This window comes from Suillus bovinus (assembly GCF_016758785.1).
Source record: "Suillus bovinus strain UH-Sbo-P2 chromosome Unknown EDB93scaffold_137, whole genome shotgun sequence".
Lineage (NCBI taxonomy): Eukaryota > Fungi > Basidiomycota > Agaricomycetes > Boletales > Suillaceae > Suillus > Suillus bovinus.
Genome location: NW_024542193.1, coordinates 39767 through 53574, shown reverse-complemented (window position 1 = coordinate 53574; position 13808 = coordinate 39767). Strand labels below are relative to the sequence as shown.

The window sequence follows — 13808 nt, the reverse complement described above, 5'->3', positions numbered from 1 at the left end:
CCCTTTCCATTGGATCACTTGCCATGAGGGATGATACACCCATCCCTATTCCACCACCAAAATGTTCACCTCAATGAAGCCGCAGATTGAACACCAAGTGCATCCTCGCCCTTGGACTACCAATTACCAAGCATGTCCCCGGTCAAGATCCCACCAGACAAAAACTATTAAATGACGTACACAGTGAAAGTATTCCTCAGCCTTACCAGTGCAACTTCGTCTGTAGGGTCTGCCATTGATATGGTCACAAACAAAAACAATGTAAGCACTACTTCTGCCACATCTGTGGCCAATTTGCCCCAGGACACCTCACCCCCTTTTGCCCTCGCCTACTCGGCAAGAAGATCCTTTGTCAAGGAGTCTCTGCAGAAACATTTTACAGGGATATGCACTAGCTGGAAGCAGCCTATGACCATGATGCCGCCCGCATTTAACAGGACAGAGAAGAGAACACCATGGAAGCCATTGAGGCACTCTGTGACCTCGACTGTGATCCCTCCTGGTATGACAATATGGATAACTGAACTTGTTGATTTCAGTCCTAGAAACTGGGGTAATGTTACAGAAACATCTAGATGCTTGGGCCCCTACTATTTGTCTTCTTATCCTCTTCATCTCAGCCCTTGCATCGCACCCTTACCCTGACCTCGCTCTTGTTATCCTCATCATCCTTGCATTCCCTTTCACTCTCTACCTGTCACTCCAGCAGAGCCAGTACATCTGGCCAGACCCTTTCTCTGATGAAGCATACCTGTTCTTGGTTTCATCCGCTGACTGATCCTGTGGACAGTCCCCTCTACCCTTACCGTCCGGATGGTAATCTATGATACAATGCATGCCACATTCCCTTTGCCCTGTTTCCTTTCTTGATCTATAACTCAGTGCGCAGTTGCACATTGTACTTATACTTAGCTCTGCAGTTGCACGATTGTGCTCCTGCTTGTTTCACTTCCTGTTTCTGTTCTTTGACTCACTTCTTATCTGCACATTCCAGTTCACCTATGACTCACCTCAAATGTGCCTTTCTTTTCTAGTATCACCCTTTGGCCAGTTTCCTCTTCCAGTAGTACAAGTCATCATCCACTAATACACTTCCTCTCCTCTATATAAACTCACTACCATGTATCTAGTTCCTTAACTTGAATCTACTTGGTTCTTGACCTCCTACTCCTAACAAGAGTGATTTCTTCAGCCTAGCCAGCTGTCTATATTCTACTTTCTTATCTGCTCATTGTGGATAAGTCTTTAGTCTTGATCTTTACTCATCGATGAAGTCAATAAGCAAAGCCCCTGTTACTAGTTAGACTTCTGACCCTCTATTAATGCAGATCTTACGATTAATCTTTGGGTATTGTAAGCCTTGGCAGATACACTTATCGTCGAGCCTCGCTTGACATAAGCTACCTGATTTGGACATAGGCATTAAACTTTGCTTGCCAAAGCCTCACCAAGTAAGACTCCTAACTTTGGGCTAGCCCAGAGACGTCCTCAACCATTAATGACACATGCTCTATTTGAGCATCGCCAACAAACACTATCCAAGTCTGTAACAGCATAGGTCGTACTAAAGATCTACCTAAATATTGTTGTCTAGGTAGTACCATTTCTGCTCAGCTCAGCAGGGATTTACTCTTTATACCAGTAATTTTGAGTGTTATTGAACACCATTTTGGTCCAGTTGGAAGTAAAGCTACCCATGCAAGTAGCTGGTCCTTGGAGCTGAATGATAGATTAGCTCTGTGTACCTGCCAACTCAAGGTCAGTCCACTAGCCCATATACCCAATACCAGACAAACCCATTCCAGCTTGAGAAATCACTCCATATTGCTTTGCATTAAGCATTTACAGAGGAATTTTCCGAGCTCAAACTCTGCTTGGTCTTAAAAGGGGTAGAATGAGGTATGACATTGCCAGTAAGCAAATTGGTTATTTTCCATCACCTCAAGATTGTTTGGTGCCTTCTCAAATACATAGCCAGAAGATGGGTGGTACTGCCCAAAGACAGTCTTGGCCTGCTTCAGAAGTAGATCAAAGGAATGCAGGTGGCCTCCATCATGATGGTTGCTGGCCTTCATAATCACAGACTTGGTCACACCTGCTGCTCAAGGATACACTGCCAATAGAAAGTACAGAGAAAATTTGTCTAAGTCCTTCAAACTCCACCTTGTTACTTGTTACTAACAGCAATATCCCTAGGTATCATCCAGCTCAGGCCTCATTTCTAGCCCAAAGCTTCTATATAGATACCAGAGCAAATATGAGCTCCACTAACAATAGGGTCAGCCTCCTCCCTCTGTTTGACTCTGGGAATACAGCATCAACTCGAGTTGACTTAGCATTACCCTAAGCATTCTCTGGTTCCAAATCATGTCCTTTCTGTCTCTTCCTATGTCTTTCAGATCAATCAAGTTAGACCTATCATTCCCTCAAAAGACAGCTCAATGCATAAGCTGTCCCATCAGTGGACATCTCATTAACTTCAAACATTCTAGTTCTTTAGCAAAGAAAGACCATCTTCAGTGTTTTCAGAAGAAGATGCATACTCAGTATAAGCCACACCTTATTTATAACTCCCTCCAATATGAGATTGGGTTTGTGAAGAGGTACATTATGTACTCTTTACACAAGAAATTCTCCAAGCAAGACTTACATGAGGTAATAATGTCACTTCTCACTCAACATATTTTACTTAAACAAAGATCTAGGGTAGAGAGCTACTCCAAAAGGGCTTGTCTCATATGTCCAATAGTACTTTCTGTGTGACTGCTCTAGTCAAACAGGTATTAGCCCAGGACAAGAGACATGTGGTCATACATATGTCCTGGAAACTTGAGTTGATCAAGAGGCAGAAGAAGTTTATGCAATTACTTCGGAAAGAGCAAGAAGCAGTACTTCAGATTGCAGAGGTTGAAATGGACTTCTTTAGGCAGCTGGTCTGCAAGTGAGGCCTCCCCAATTTGCAAGATGATCAACAATATCTTGGACAATCTTGATATCGCCAATGAACAGTATAGACACTTTACGGCTCATTCCAGGAAATGTGTCACATTATTTGCAAACAGCAGTGATACAGAACACTTGCCTAATGAATTTGTAGCGAATGATGATTCCAACTCCTCAGGCTCTCACAGTGATGGTGGTTTGAATAACCTTATTTATAGAGTGAATAAATAAGAGAGTGTGTTGCTGTGTCTTTTCTGTTTCTTCTTTGGTTCTATATTAAAGACACATGCACAGTCAATCTGATGCCAAGCCATTTAATCCTTAAAGTTTCCTATCACTTCAATTCCTATCACCTCCTATCACTTCCATATCCCACTTCCAACCAATCATCATGTCTGCCATTTTATCTCATCATACATCAGCACCCCCACAATTTCTCTTCATTTTCCACTTATGTGAAACACGCTGTAGCCTTTTATATAATCTTTCTAATGTATACTCATCATGTATGGTTCTTTATGATTGAATATATTTTCCATTGGGTAAGTGAATGATAAGAAACTACTACTAGTAAGATTGCATGACCCCTTGACAAACAACATCTTAATCATGACGAACATCTGCCAAACAAAAAGTCAGTTCCATCTATTCAAGTTTCAGGCACTGCCATAATCAAAAAGAACTCAGTGCTGAACACCTCAGGCTGCAATATCACCAGCCAACTTGGCTTACCCCAAGATTGCCCACAAACTCCTGATTCCCTGTGCTGGCCTGCCAACATGGAAGATGGCCACTTATACATTCTTTTTCAACCTCCAACTCCTTTCCAGCCAGAATTTCCATTCTCAGCCTGGCCAACCACCACTACAGTATTTCCCACCTGCACTCAAGCCGCAAGATTACTTGATGAGGGATGACTACAATTTACCTCAAGGCCAGTACCAACCAGTCCAGGATCAATACCACCCTCTCCAAGACCAATACTACCCCACTCAAGACCAATCTCATCCTCCCCAAGACCAGTACTACCCTCCTCAAGATTGATACCACCTGCTGCAAGACTAGTATTACCTGCTGCAAGACAACTACCACCCACCACAAGACAACTACCACCCGCTGCAAGACAACTATCACTCACCTCAAGATACACCACAGGAGGAGGTCCAGCCAGCACCTCAAGAGGATGAAAGTGCTGGCCCTATACATCAGGATCTCAATCTCCATAGTCATGGTGTGCAGCAGCATATGCATTAGGATCTTGGGAATGCATATATCCCCTGCACGCAACCCCCAGAGCAGAGTCCTCAGATAGTTGAATCACCATTCTCTGTGAGAGAGAGGTTGATCATGGGGAATTTAGTCATGGCATTATTCATATATGTTCATTTCTTTATACTTTGACATTTATCAATATTTAATACTACTTACTAGAAGCTACATACTTCACAATCAGTTGGTTAACTCGGAATGCGTCCAGTAGACCAGCACTTGCCTCCAACACCAACATCAGTGCTGGCACCAGCACCAGTATCCGAAACTGCCCCAACACCAGTACATATCCCAAATCTAGTGCCAGGCAATCAAGCTCCCAACTCAACTTTCGCCATGGAGCTCAACAACCCTACCCTTAACACCATCAAGCATGCTACAAAGGAGGAGCTGCATCACATGATGATGCAGGAAAGGAACACCATTTTTCTGATGCAAAAAAATAAGGGGCCATCATCAATAAGGCCCTTAGGAAGGCCCAAATTCCTAACATTGGTCAAGGTGAGTTCTTGATACATTGATTGTGCTGCAACTGATGCTTTTTTGAAGTCCAATATAAACTGTTCAAGAAGAAAAAGGCTCTTCATGAAGAACTGGTGACCTGCATGTCAAACATGCAGTGGATCTTTAGGGATTATGCCACAAATATAGTTCAGACAGCACTCAACCTATGGCTACCTATATCTGCAGAATTTAGAGAGGAGGTGGCACACAAAATTGCAATAGTTCCTGGCCTACTGAAGGATCTGAATTTTTTACATAAGTTCAAATTGGTGCATCTTTTATTTCTACCTGTCACAAGCACTTATTTTACTTCACTAATTCAGGATGATGATGGCACTGAGTAGTGTCAGTTTTTGGAAGCCAACAATTTTGTTGAGATGATCATCAATGTTGTATGGCAGAAGAGCCTATATGAGTATATTGATCCACTTCAACTCAATAGTGCCATTGCCCTTGGCAGGGCTGCAGTGCAGAATGCTGTCAAAGCATATTGCACAGGCAGGTCCAAATCTGTTGATGCATCAGATGAATGGCGAAGAAGAGGAATCTAAACTGTGGGGAAAGTTAATGCTAAGCTAAGCAAACACAGATAGACCCGGGCACTAGTATAATCGTTGACCCAAAGGTAGCTAACTGAGTAAAAGGAAAACCTTTCTTTATAAATAGAGGAACACCAAACCAATGATAGGGAGATAAACCACTAAGGTGCGTGAGGCAAATGTGTTGCAAGAAGTGAAAGGCAAACACACACGATGACGTGCGGGTGCGAAATGTGAGACGGCGAAGTGCACAATGTGAAAGTAAGTGCACACGAGCGAAGGCGAACGGCGAACAAGTGAGAGAGAGTAAGGATAGATAATACAAAAAGACTGTTAACACCCCAACTAAGGTTGGCTGATGCTAAGGCAAAGGCAGATACGCAGATGCATGAGACTCAGATAGTCACTGGCAACAATGAGTAAAATTCCTTGTATCTAAGACACAGAGAAAGTGGACGGAAAATCGACCCAGAAAATAGAGTAAAGGGATAGTATATGTAAAGGTAGCTAAGTGCCGCTAGGCACGCAGGTCCGATGTAGCAAGCCGAATAAGCTAAATATAGTACGCGAGGTAGGTAATAGGGTCTTGGCTGCGCGCATAGCACTAGGCCAAGGATTAGCGATGGAAATAATTAGTCAAAATGGGAATATAGTGAGAAAACGCACCAATGAACATCTAAGGACATGGGGAGGATGGATGGATGGGTATGCAGACGATGTGAAAGCAGATGTGCAGTGCGCGCAAAGTGCGAGTGGCTGTGCATTGAAGGTGAATCAACTCAGCTGTTGGTCAAATGGTAAATGCAAGGGGAGGGACACAAGAAGCTGATATAGTGATCAGTGCTATGCCTAGTCTGCTATGCTTGCAGGGACAAGCACATTCAATCCAAGGGGAAGCAAAGAAGACAAATCCACAGTCGTGCAGTGGCTGTGTGAAGCGAGTGATGTGCGCGCGAGACACGGGAACACAAAATAGCGAAAAATGCGAAAATGCGAAATGCAATGAGCAATAAATGAGGGCTCAATGAAAACAAAAGACTGCTAATAAATTCTGAATCTGGCTATGGACATCATGAGGGAACTCCACTAAGGTAAGCAGTGGTGTAATGTGGTAAGGGTGAAAAATGCGGACCTACATATGTGTCTCGCTAAGTGAGCCAAGTGTGAGATAATGTATGTAATAAGGTATGTAAGTCAGGGTCCATGCTCTAATATGTTGCCATATTAAATAAAAGTGAAAATACATACCAGGGAGACTTGCTGGACAGTGGGTGGATGCTCCTGGATGATAGGGTGATGAAAGCACGGGAAAGCGAGCAATGCACGAGCACGAGAACATCGCGCGAGGGTTGCACAGTGCATGGGAAAGTGTCTCCTGATATGGAAATAGCTGGAAAAAGGCTAGGGAATGATGCTGCGAGTTGGTGCTGCAAACTCAGGTGGTATGCACTGAAGTATGACAGTGTTGCAGACCTGCAATAGTGCAAATCTCTACAGCAGTGGAATCTGCAAAGTAGAACATAGGGAGTGCTACTGTGCAAGATGTATCCTTTGGATTAGAGCTGGAGTGTGTAGAGAAAGTGGGAGAATTTGAGGGAAGTGCCTGTGGAGATGTGAGGCTCTACAACAGTTCTATGACACCTACATCACAATCCTGGAGTTAATCAACACCATTAGGGCAGATCCAATTTTGAGATTAAGGTATGAGCAGCTTCAACAATTGATCATGATGCAGGGTTGCAAGCAGATCAGTCTGGACAACAATGCTGATGATGATGATGATATGAGTAGATAACATCCATATGTAACACATATTGCTTTGATGATCTGTAGATAATCTCTATCATGATGTACTGCTAGACTATCTGTGCAATTTTTAACAAATGTTATGAATAAAACTATATTTGGTGCAATAACAACTTAAACAGCACATTATGAACTATCTTTGAGGTTCACACTTGGCGAGACTGTTTGTGCAGAGAAGAAAACGACTTGATTCAAACTAAGTGTTGAATGGATGAACTATGTACAAGCTTGTTTTTGGGGAGAATAAGATGGTGAGGGTTTTGGGTGAGGGCACGCAGCACCTGCTAGCCTTGAAGAGGCTTTAGCCTAAGGGAAAAAAGGTGAGCTGCTATCCTGAGTTTTAGGAGTTTCGACAATGCATGCAGTGAGCATCGCAAAAGCCCTATTTTTAGGAGGAGAACACTATAACTTACTTGGCATGACTGAAGTGAGGGAAGATTCATCATTAACAGACAGGCGGTAGTATATAGTGCAGGAATTCATCATGTAGCTTTGGTGTGGCTTACATGTATGGCACTAATATTTGAGTGTGGTGTCTTAAGTATGTGAGGAAAGCATTACTTGCCCACCTGCCTTTGACTTTAATAACATTGAACAGGATATTTTGAAGGAGGTATTTGAAAGTCCCTCCCATGCAAATTCTATGTCCTTGCAGGGGTCTGCAGCCTGCAGCTTTCATTGTGATTATTAGTCTCTTGAGGAAACAGGTCTTTGTGAGAGGATGAATGGAATTCTTGTGGTGGTATGCAAATAGCACGCCATCCTGCAGAGGTTCATTGACATGGATGTGGTTGCTAAGGGCCTCTTGTGGGTCTGCAGGGCTGGGTTGTCTGGCCCAGAACACATCTTCACCTTCAATTGAAGCCTTGATGTGAGGAATATGAAAATTTGTCATCTCTAGTTCTTAATGATTGTGTGTTTTCCTGACATTTGATGGTTTTATGTGGTGTGTAGGGTCAAAGGCATCTAAGTACAGTACTGTGAACTCACCAACTTGTGCACAGGCAAAAAATGTTATTGTGAGGCATGTAGTGATGTGCTGGCCCGGCTTGGCCTGAAAGCCCCGGCTTTGGCTTGGCCTGGGGCAGCTTGGGCTTTCAAAAATGCCAGGCCGAGCCGTGAGCCAAAGCCGTGGCTCGGCTTGGGCCCAGTCACAGCTTTGGAAGTCAAATAGATCAATATTCAATATATTATACTATCTACTAGGTCTCGTCCATCAATTCATCATCCTCATCATCTAAGATCAGTGCATCCCAACCCTCCTCATCATCATCTCCAACCTCACCAGTCTCTGCATCGTTTTCAGAGTCATTGTTACAATAACATTTACTCCTATTTCATTTTTCCTTTGTAACCATGCCGCCAACTCTAGACTCATCTAGACTCGGCTATTCTCTTATCAAGTGGGCTGTCTGCACTTCTCTTCTTCCTGATTGTAACATAGATACTATCTTGCGCCGCATGGCGGTCTCACATATCTTTGCTATCTTGATAGGTTGTACTCTTTTTCCTATCTTTATTACCATTCTTGTCACGGCTGCACCGCTCCCTTTTACCTATATAAACCCCATGTACCATAGTTGTATTCCTTAACTTAATCTACTGGGTTTTCCCCTTGAATCCTGATCTACAAGGTCTCCACCCTTGTAGCCTGATACCTGATTCTAAGACAGTCACTCACTGTCTTAGCCTGAACCCTTGATTGCGGTAGAAGTGCTAAAACCACTCACTGCCTAGGCAGAAGTGCTGAAACCACTCGCCGCTGATCCTGCATAGAAGCCGCAGCGCTTGTGCAGAGGGAACCCTTGAACCAGAAACCTTCCTTGTACTAGGAAGGCCGACGAACTGTCAACTCGACTGGTCTATCTTTGACCTTTGACAGAAGAACTATCCCAGTTATAACAGTCATCAGCTTCAACCTCCATAAGAGATGATGGACCGGCCTTGCAGAATAGAATGTTGTGACATAGAAGGCATTTCACGCATTGTAATGCTTTAACAGCATCATCTTTAAGTCAATTACGCTGCTTACTAATTGTAATACCTCCTTGCGAGAATGCTTGTTTGCTCAAGACCGATGAAGTCATGATTGACAAATAGTCCCTGGCAAGCGAGGCCCAGATTGGATATCGCTCGGCATTAATCTAAATAAAAATGACTGTCAGTGATTGTCATTTAATCCAATCAAAGCTACTTACCCCCCACCATCGTATGGTGCTCATCCTAACTGGTAGAGCTGCTTCAATAGTCTCAATATACCTCAAAAACTCGACCCTCCATGGTTTCAATGGGTCAGCAGTAGATTCGCCTATATCTGCCTCTCTGTCGTCCTCAGAATCACTTTGAACTTGTCAGATAAGCTTCTTGAGGCTGCCGACCTTGCTTTTGCTAGTTGTAAATGGAGGTGATGAAATATTTCGATTCAACTCAGAATAGCGCGCCTTGAACTTCAGGATTGTTAGGCTTTGGCCCATCAAAGGCTACAACATATGGGAGCCTGGCAAAGGAAAGTAAAGCACTGAAAATAGTAATGTTGGGCGACTCACCAGTTGTTTGAACATAACTTGTGTTATGATCGTCGTTGTCAAAGCTGGAAAAGATAACAGCAGAGACAAAAATAAACCTACATAGATACATAGAAGATCAAATTCGCAGAGTCACAAAGCCGTGGCCTGGGCCGCCAGCTTGGGCTTTCAAGCAACTCAGGCCAAGCCAAAAGCCGTGTCAGGCCATGAATTTGGCCTAGCTGGGCCATGCACATCACTAGAGGCATGTGAATATGGCTGCATCAAGGGGACTGTTGAGATTGAGATTCTTGCAGATGGCTGTGATCAAGGGAATAGCATAGGAGTTGCATTTGGGCTTCTTGGATGAGGGCGGGGTTAACAAGATGGTGGCTTTGAATAAGGTATCAATTTCTGCATCTCCTCTGAGATTCCAGGGTACCCCATGCAAAATGTACCAGATGTGAACATCATCTACATAATTAGATACTGTCTTTCCAGAATAGTGGCCAGCCATTTCTGTAATGAACAAGGATATGAGAATGCAGCTTGCAGGGGCACATTGGTCTTCTGCAATTAGTTTGCTATTACAGAATATGTAAAAAAACAAGCAGTCCTGAACCATAGGTCTTGTGGGCACTGTCAGTGAAAGTATGCAACATGACATCCTGAATCTTCTCGACTTCTGCTTGAAATAACATCAGCAAAACTTCAAAACTCAGGTATTCCCTGATTGGGCTGATGCTGACAAATATTTATAATCATGGATGATGACAGTTGCAAAGGTCAAAGAAGGACTTGATCATTATGATGTCAAGTAGCTAGTAGCATACCATTGTTGCATGTATCTGCTATTCAATGATATACTCCTATCATTATGATAGTACTCTGATATGGATATGCTACTCTTTCTCTCAGCCTGGATACACCCCTAGTATCTTAATAGTAGTTCTAATGCAAAATTACTAAGCTCCATGGTATTCCCTTGCCATTCTATAAATTGATAAACATTGGCAAACACCCCTTGAAGTGCTCAATCAATGACTGTTGAAGCATTTGAAGCTCTGACATCAACAAGTCTAAACAACAGACTTTGCAAAATTCTGCCTGCTTTGTTGTCTCTCATCTACATCTCTCTCTCATTATTCATCATTCATCATATGAATTACTGCACATGGCACCATATAGTCTAATATCAGACTCTCAAAACAACAAAGTAAGTCATTAGCAGTAATGTAGGATTCTATTAATGGTGCATATATTCACTGATAGGATCCAATATATAATTCAGGATCAAGGGATGGCACAATGTATGATGGAAATTTGAAGTAATCTGGTGTCTGGTGCGTGCACAATTTCTTTTTCTGGTTATCTTCCTGACAACATTTTCTTGTATAGGTTTGCCTACCTGCACATTTACTGCAATATGTCACATATCTGCAGTATTTCTACCAGTCATGTTACTTCTTGCCTCTGTCATTCTCTTGAGCTCGCACCTTACTCTCAATTCTGTAATCTATCATGTATTTACTACAAAACAATAAAACATTTTTTTATATGATACTGCTAGTCTGATAAGCAATTAGAATGATTCAGCAGGCATTAGAAGTGACAGCATATGACAAACCACCCAGCATTTGGAGCCCATTCAGTGAATTCACCTATCTCAGACAGGCAGCCGAGCGTGACAATGTACTGATGGGGAAGGGCCATCTCACATGGGCCCATGGTAATAATTGTACCATGATATAGGAGTGGGCTGAGTGAATATGTGTACCCGATGTAACGATGGTTGCAGTGCTGGGCTCGGAACCAGGCAATCCAACACCTACATCCATACCATTCCCCAACCTCCCTTGACCTTCCGAAGGCCGTGTGCACTTGTCCGAACCTTCCACAGGCAGTTCTTGCATTCCGAGGCCTGTCCGAACCTCGCGAGTTACCATACCATCCAGATCTACTCTTTACACTGGTTAGTTTAGAGTACCAGTTGGATCGCTCCCAGGTTAGCTAATATGTATTTATTTGGATGTGTGCAAACAATCCCACTTTCCCATTCTCTAACAACAACATTATCCTCATTCACTCTCCATGAACACCACCAGAACTTTGGTTGGCTCTGACCAAGTCATTGTGGCCTACTCAGATGGTGAGATCACTGCTGAAGAGATTTCTCATGCTTTATTCTATGCCAATTGTCACTTGTTGACCATTCACCTGTATGTGGACAAGAGCTTTGCCACTGCAATGCCTGGATATGCAGAAACATTCCACACACTCATGAAATGGGAAATGGAGGTAAGTGTCTGATTCACCGGTAGTCCGGTCATCCTCATGTTCCCTTACACTCAAATATTTTGCCTGGCATATAGACCTTTGTATCACCTTTTATCAACATATCCTTCCTTAGCAGGTGCTCCGCTGTCATCCCAAAATTGCTTCAAGATGTACTTGCAGTGATGGTTGTACATACATTGGCAGACCAGCAACCGGATGTGAATAAGTTTCTGAAGGATATCAAGGCATTGGCTCTCTCTGTGGATTCTGCTGTAAAGAGTAAATCTCCGCTGGGCTCAGCAGAAATTGTACTATCTAGTCAACAATGTTTAGGTAGATCTTAGCACGACCTATGCTGCTATACTTGCAGAGCAAGTGCATTTGATCCTAAAGGGATTGCTAATTGGTTTTAGTAGTAAAAATGCATCAGTAATGCAAATAACAAAATGTCCGATACTGCAAAACAATGTCCGAAGGTAATACGATGATGTCCGAAGGTACTTTTCCAATGTCTGAAGCCAAAGTGCAATGTCTGATATTTCGGACTTTCGGACTTCACAATAATAGGTCGGAAACTTTATAATGAGTGTTGGATTGCGAGCGGTATGCGTGAGTATAACGAGTGACAGAGTATGACAGTGAATGAATGGTAATATTTCGCAATGCAACTAAGAACTACGAGAATATTCTGGGTGATCCGCAGAGTCGGGAAATGGCTCCTAACTACTGGATGATCATTGCTACGGGTCACTACAGAGTATTTAAGTAAGTATGTAGAAATTCGGAATACTACAGGCGAAGATAGTAGCAATATATTTTGGGTCCAATGTCCTATGTAATAAGACATGAGGTGCTGCAGACATGTAATAACGCGGTCCAAATGTCAGAAGACGTGCACAGGAATAACTACGCACCTAGTGAGGCTAGTTTGGATGGACAGGACACGGGATGGACAAGTGCGATCGGCCGATGCGATGTCCGAAGGTCCAATGTGCCATATTCGATATGGAGTGGCTCGGACATGTGCAGAAGTGCGTCAGACATGTGCGCATATGTCTCGGGCGAGTATGAAAATATGTGGTTTCAAGCCCAACGCTACAACCATCACTACAGCAACCACGCGAATCTGCAAACAAGCAATCAAACATCTTCTCAAGCTTTCCCACGGTAGGTTTCCCAACATCTACACTCATCTTTTCCTGCCAAGAGCAGTTGAATATGCGGTCACAATTATATGCCATAATTATATGCAAAACAAGCCTCTGATGGATCGAGAATTTTTAGCATGAAGTCAAGGATGCTAATACGGCCATCTCGGAGGATTTTGATGGCAGATTTGATGCACTCCATTGATGACAGGCGAGAGGAGGGCATAATTGTGGGATCCGTGAAAGAGGTGCTCGATGGAGGATCACCTGTGATGTCCACAAACCCAGAGTCCACAGAACATTTAAAGTTACAGTTTAGAATTGAAGAGGTCATAACATATAGCACAAGGGCAAGTAGTATTTGTTACATGAGACAACAGTGACGAACGATGGGGCCGTTAAGCAGCTAGCGCAATGAGTTGAACGTTGATAAGACAAGACTTAGACTTTGCAAGGCTTAGCAAAAGTTCACATGTTCTTTGATATCCTTGAAAAGGCTTATATGTCACGTTATCCTGAGAATCTGCTCAACCTCCAAATTCAAACCCAGTTTTACCAGTGACTCCATCTATCAATGGTTTGCCTCATTAGACGGGCTGGTCAGGAGTCTAAGTCATGTGGAGCATGAAATGGTTCGACAGCAGGGTGTGACATAGTGTGACAAAAATGCGAACCCTTGAGACAATCCTACACTGCTAAGGTAGACCTCAAGCAGTTCCATCCTATGTCACATGACAAAGCGTGACAATTGCATGTAATTCGGCCATTAATCAACAACTAAGCAAGAGGCTTAATGGCTACATGAAAAATCTTGAAAT

General features: G+C 43.1%; 1 protein-coding gene across 1 annotated transcript; it reads right to left on the bottom strand.

The window, feature by feature from the left end:
• Positions 1 to 3282: 3282 nt before the first annotated feature.
• On the bottom strand, positions 3283 to 4149 carry EDB93DRAFT_1109088 (uncharacterized protein; the record flags this gene model as incomplete). The annotated part of the gene is made up of 5 exons (XM_041447920.1): positions 3283 to 3338; positions 3509 to 3563; positions 3676 to 3807; positions 3872 to 4028; positions 4082 to 4149. The coding sequence occupies 5 exons, from the start codon at positions 4147 to 4149 to the stop codon at positions 3283 to 3285; spliced, it is 468 nt and encodes a 155-aa protein (XP_041301260.1).
• Between the last annotated feature and the right edge of the window lie 9659 nt (positions 4150 to 13808).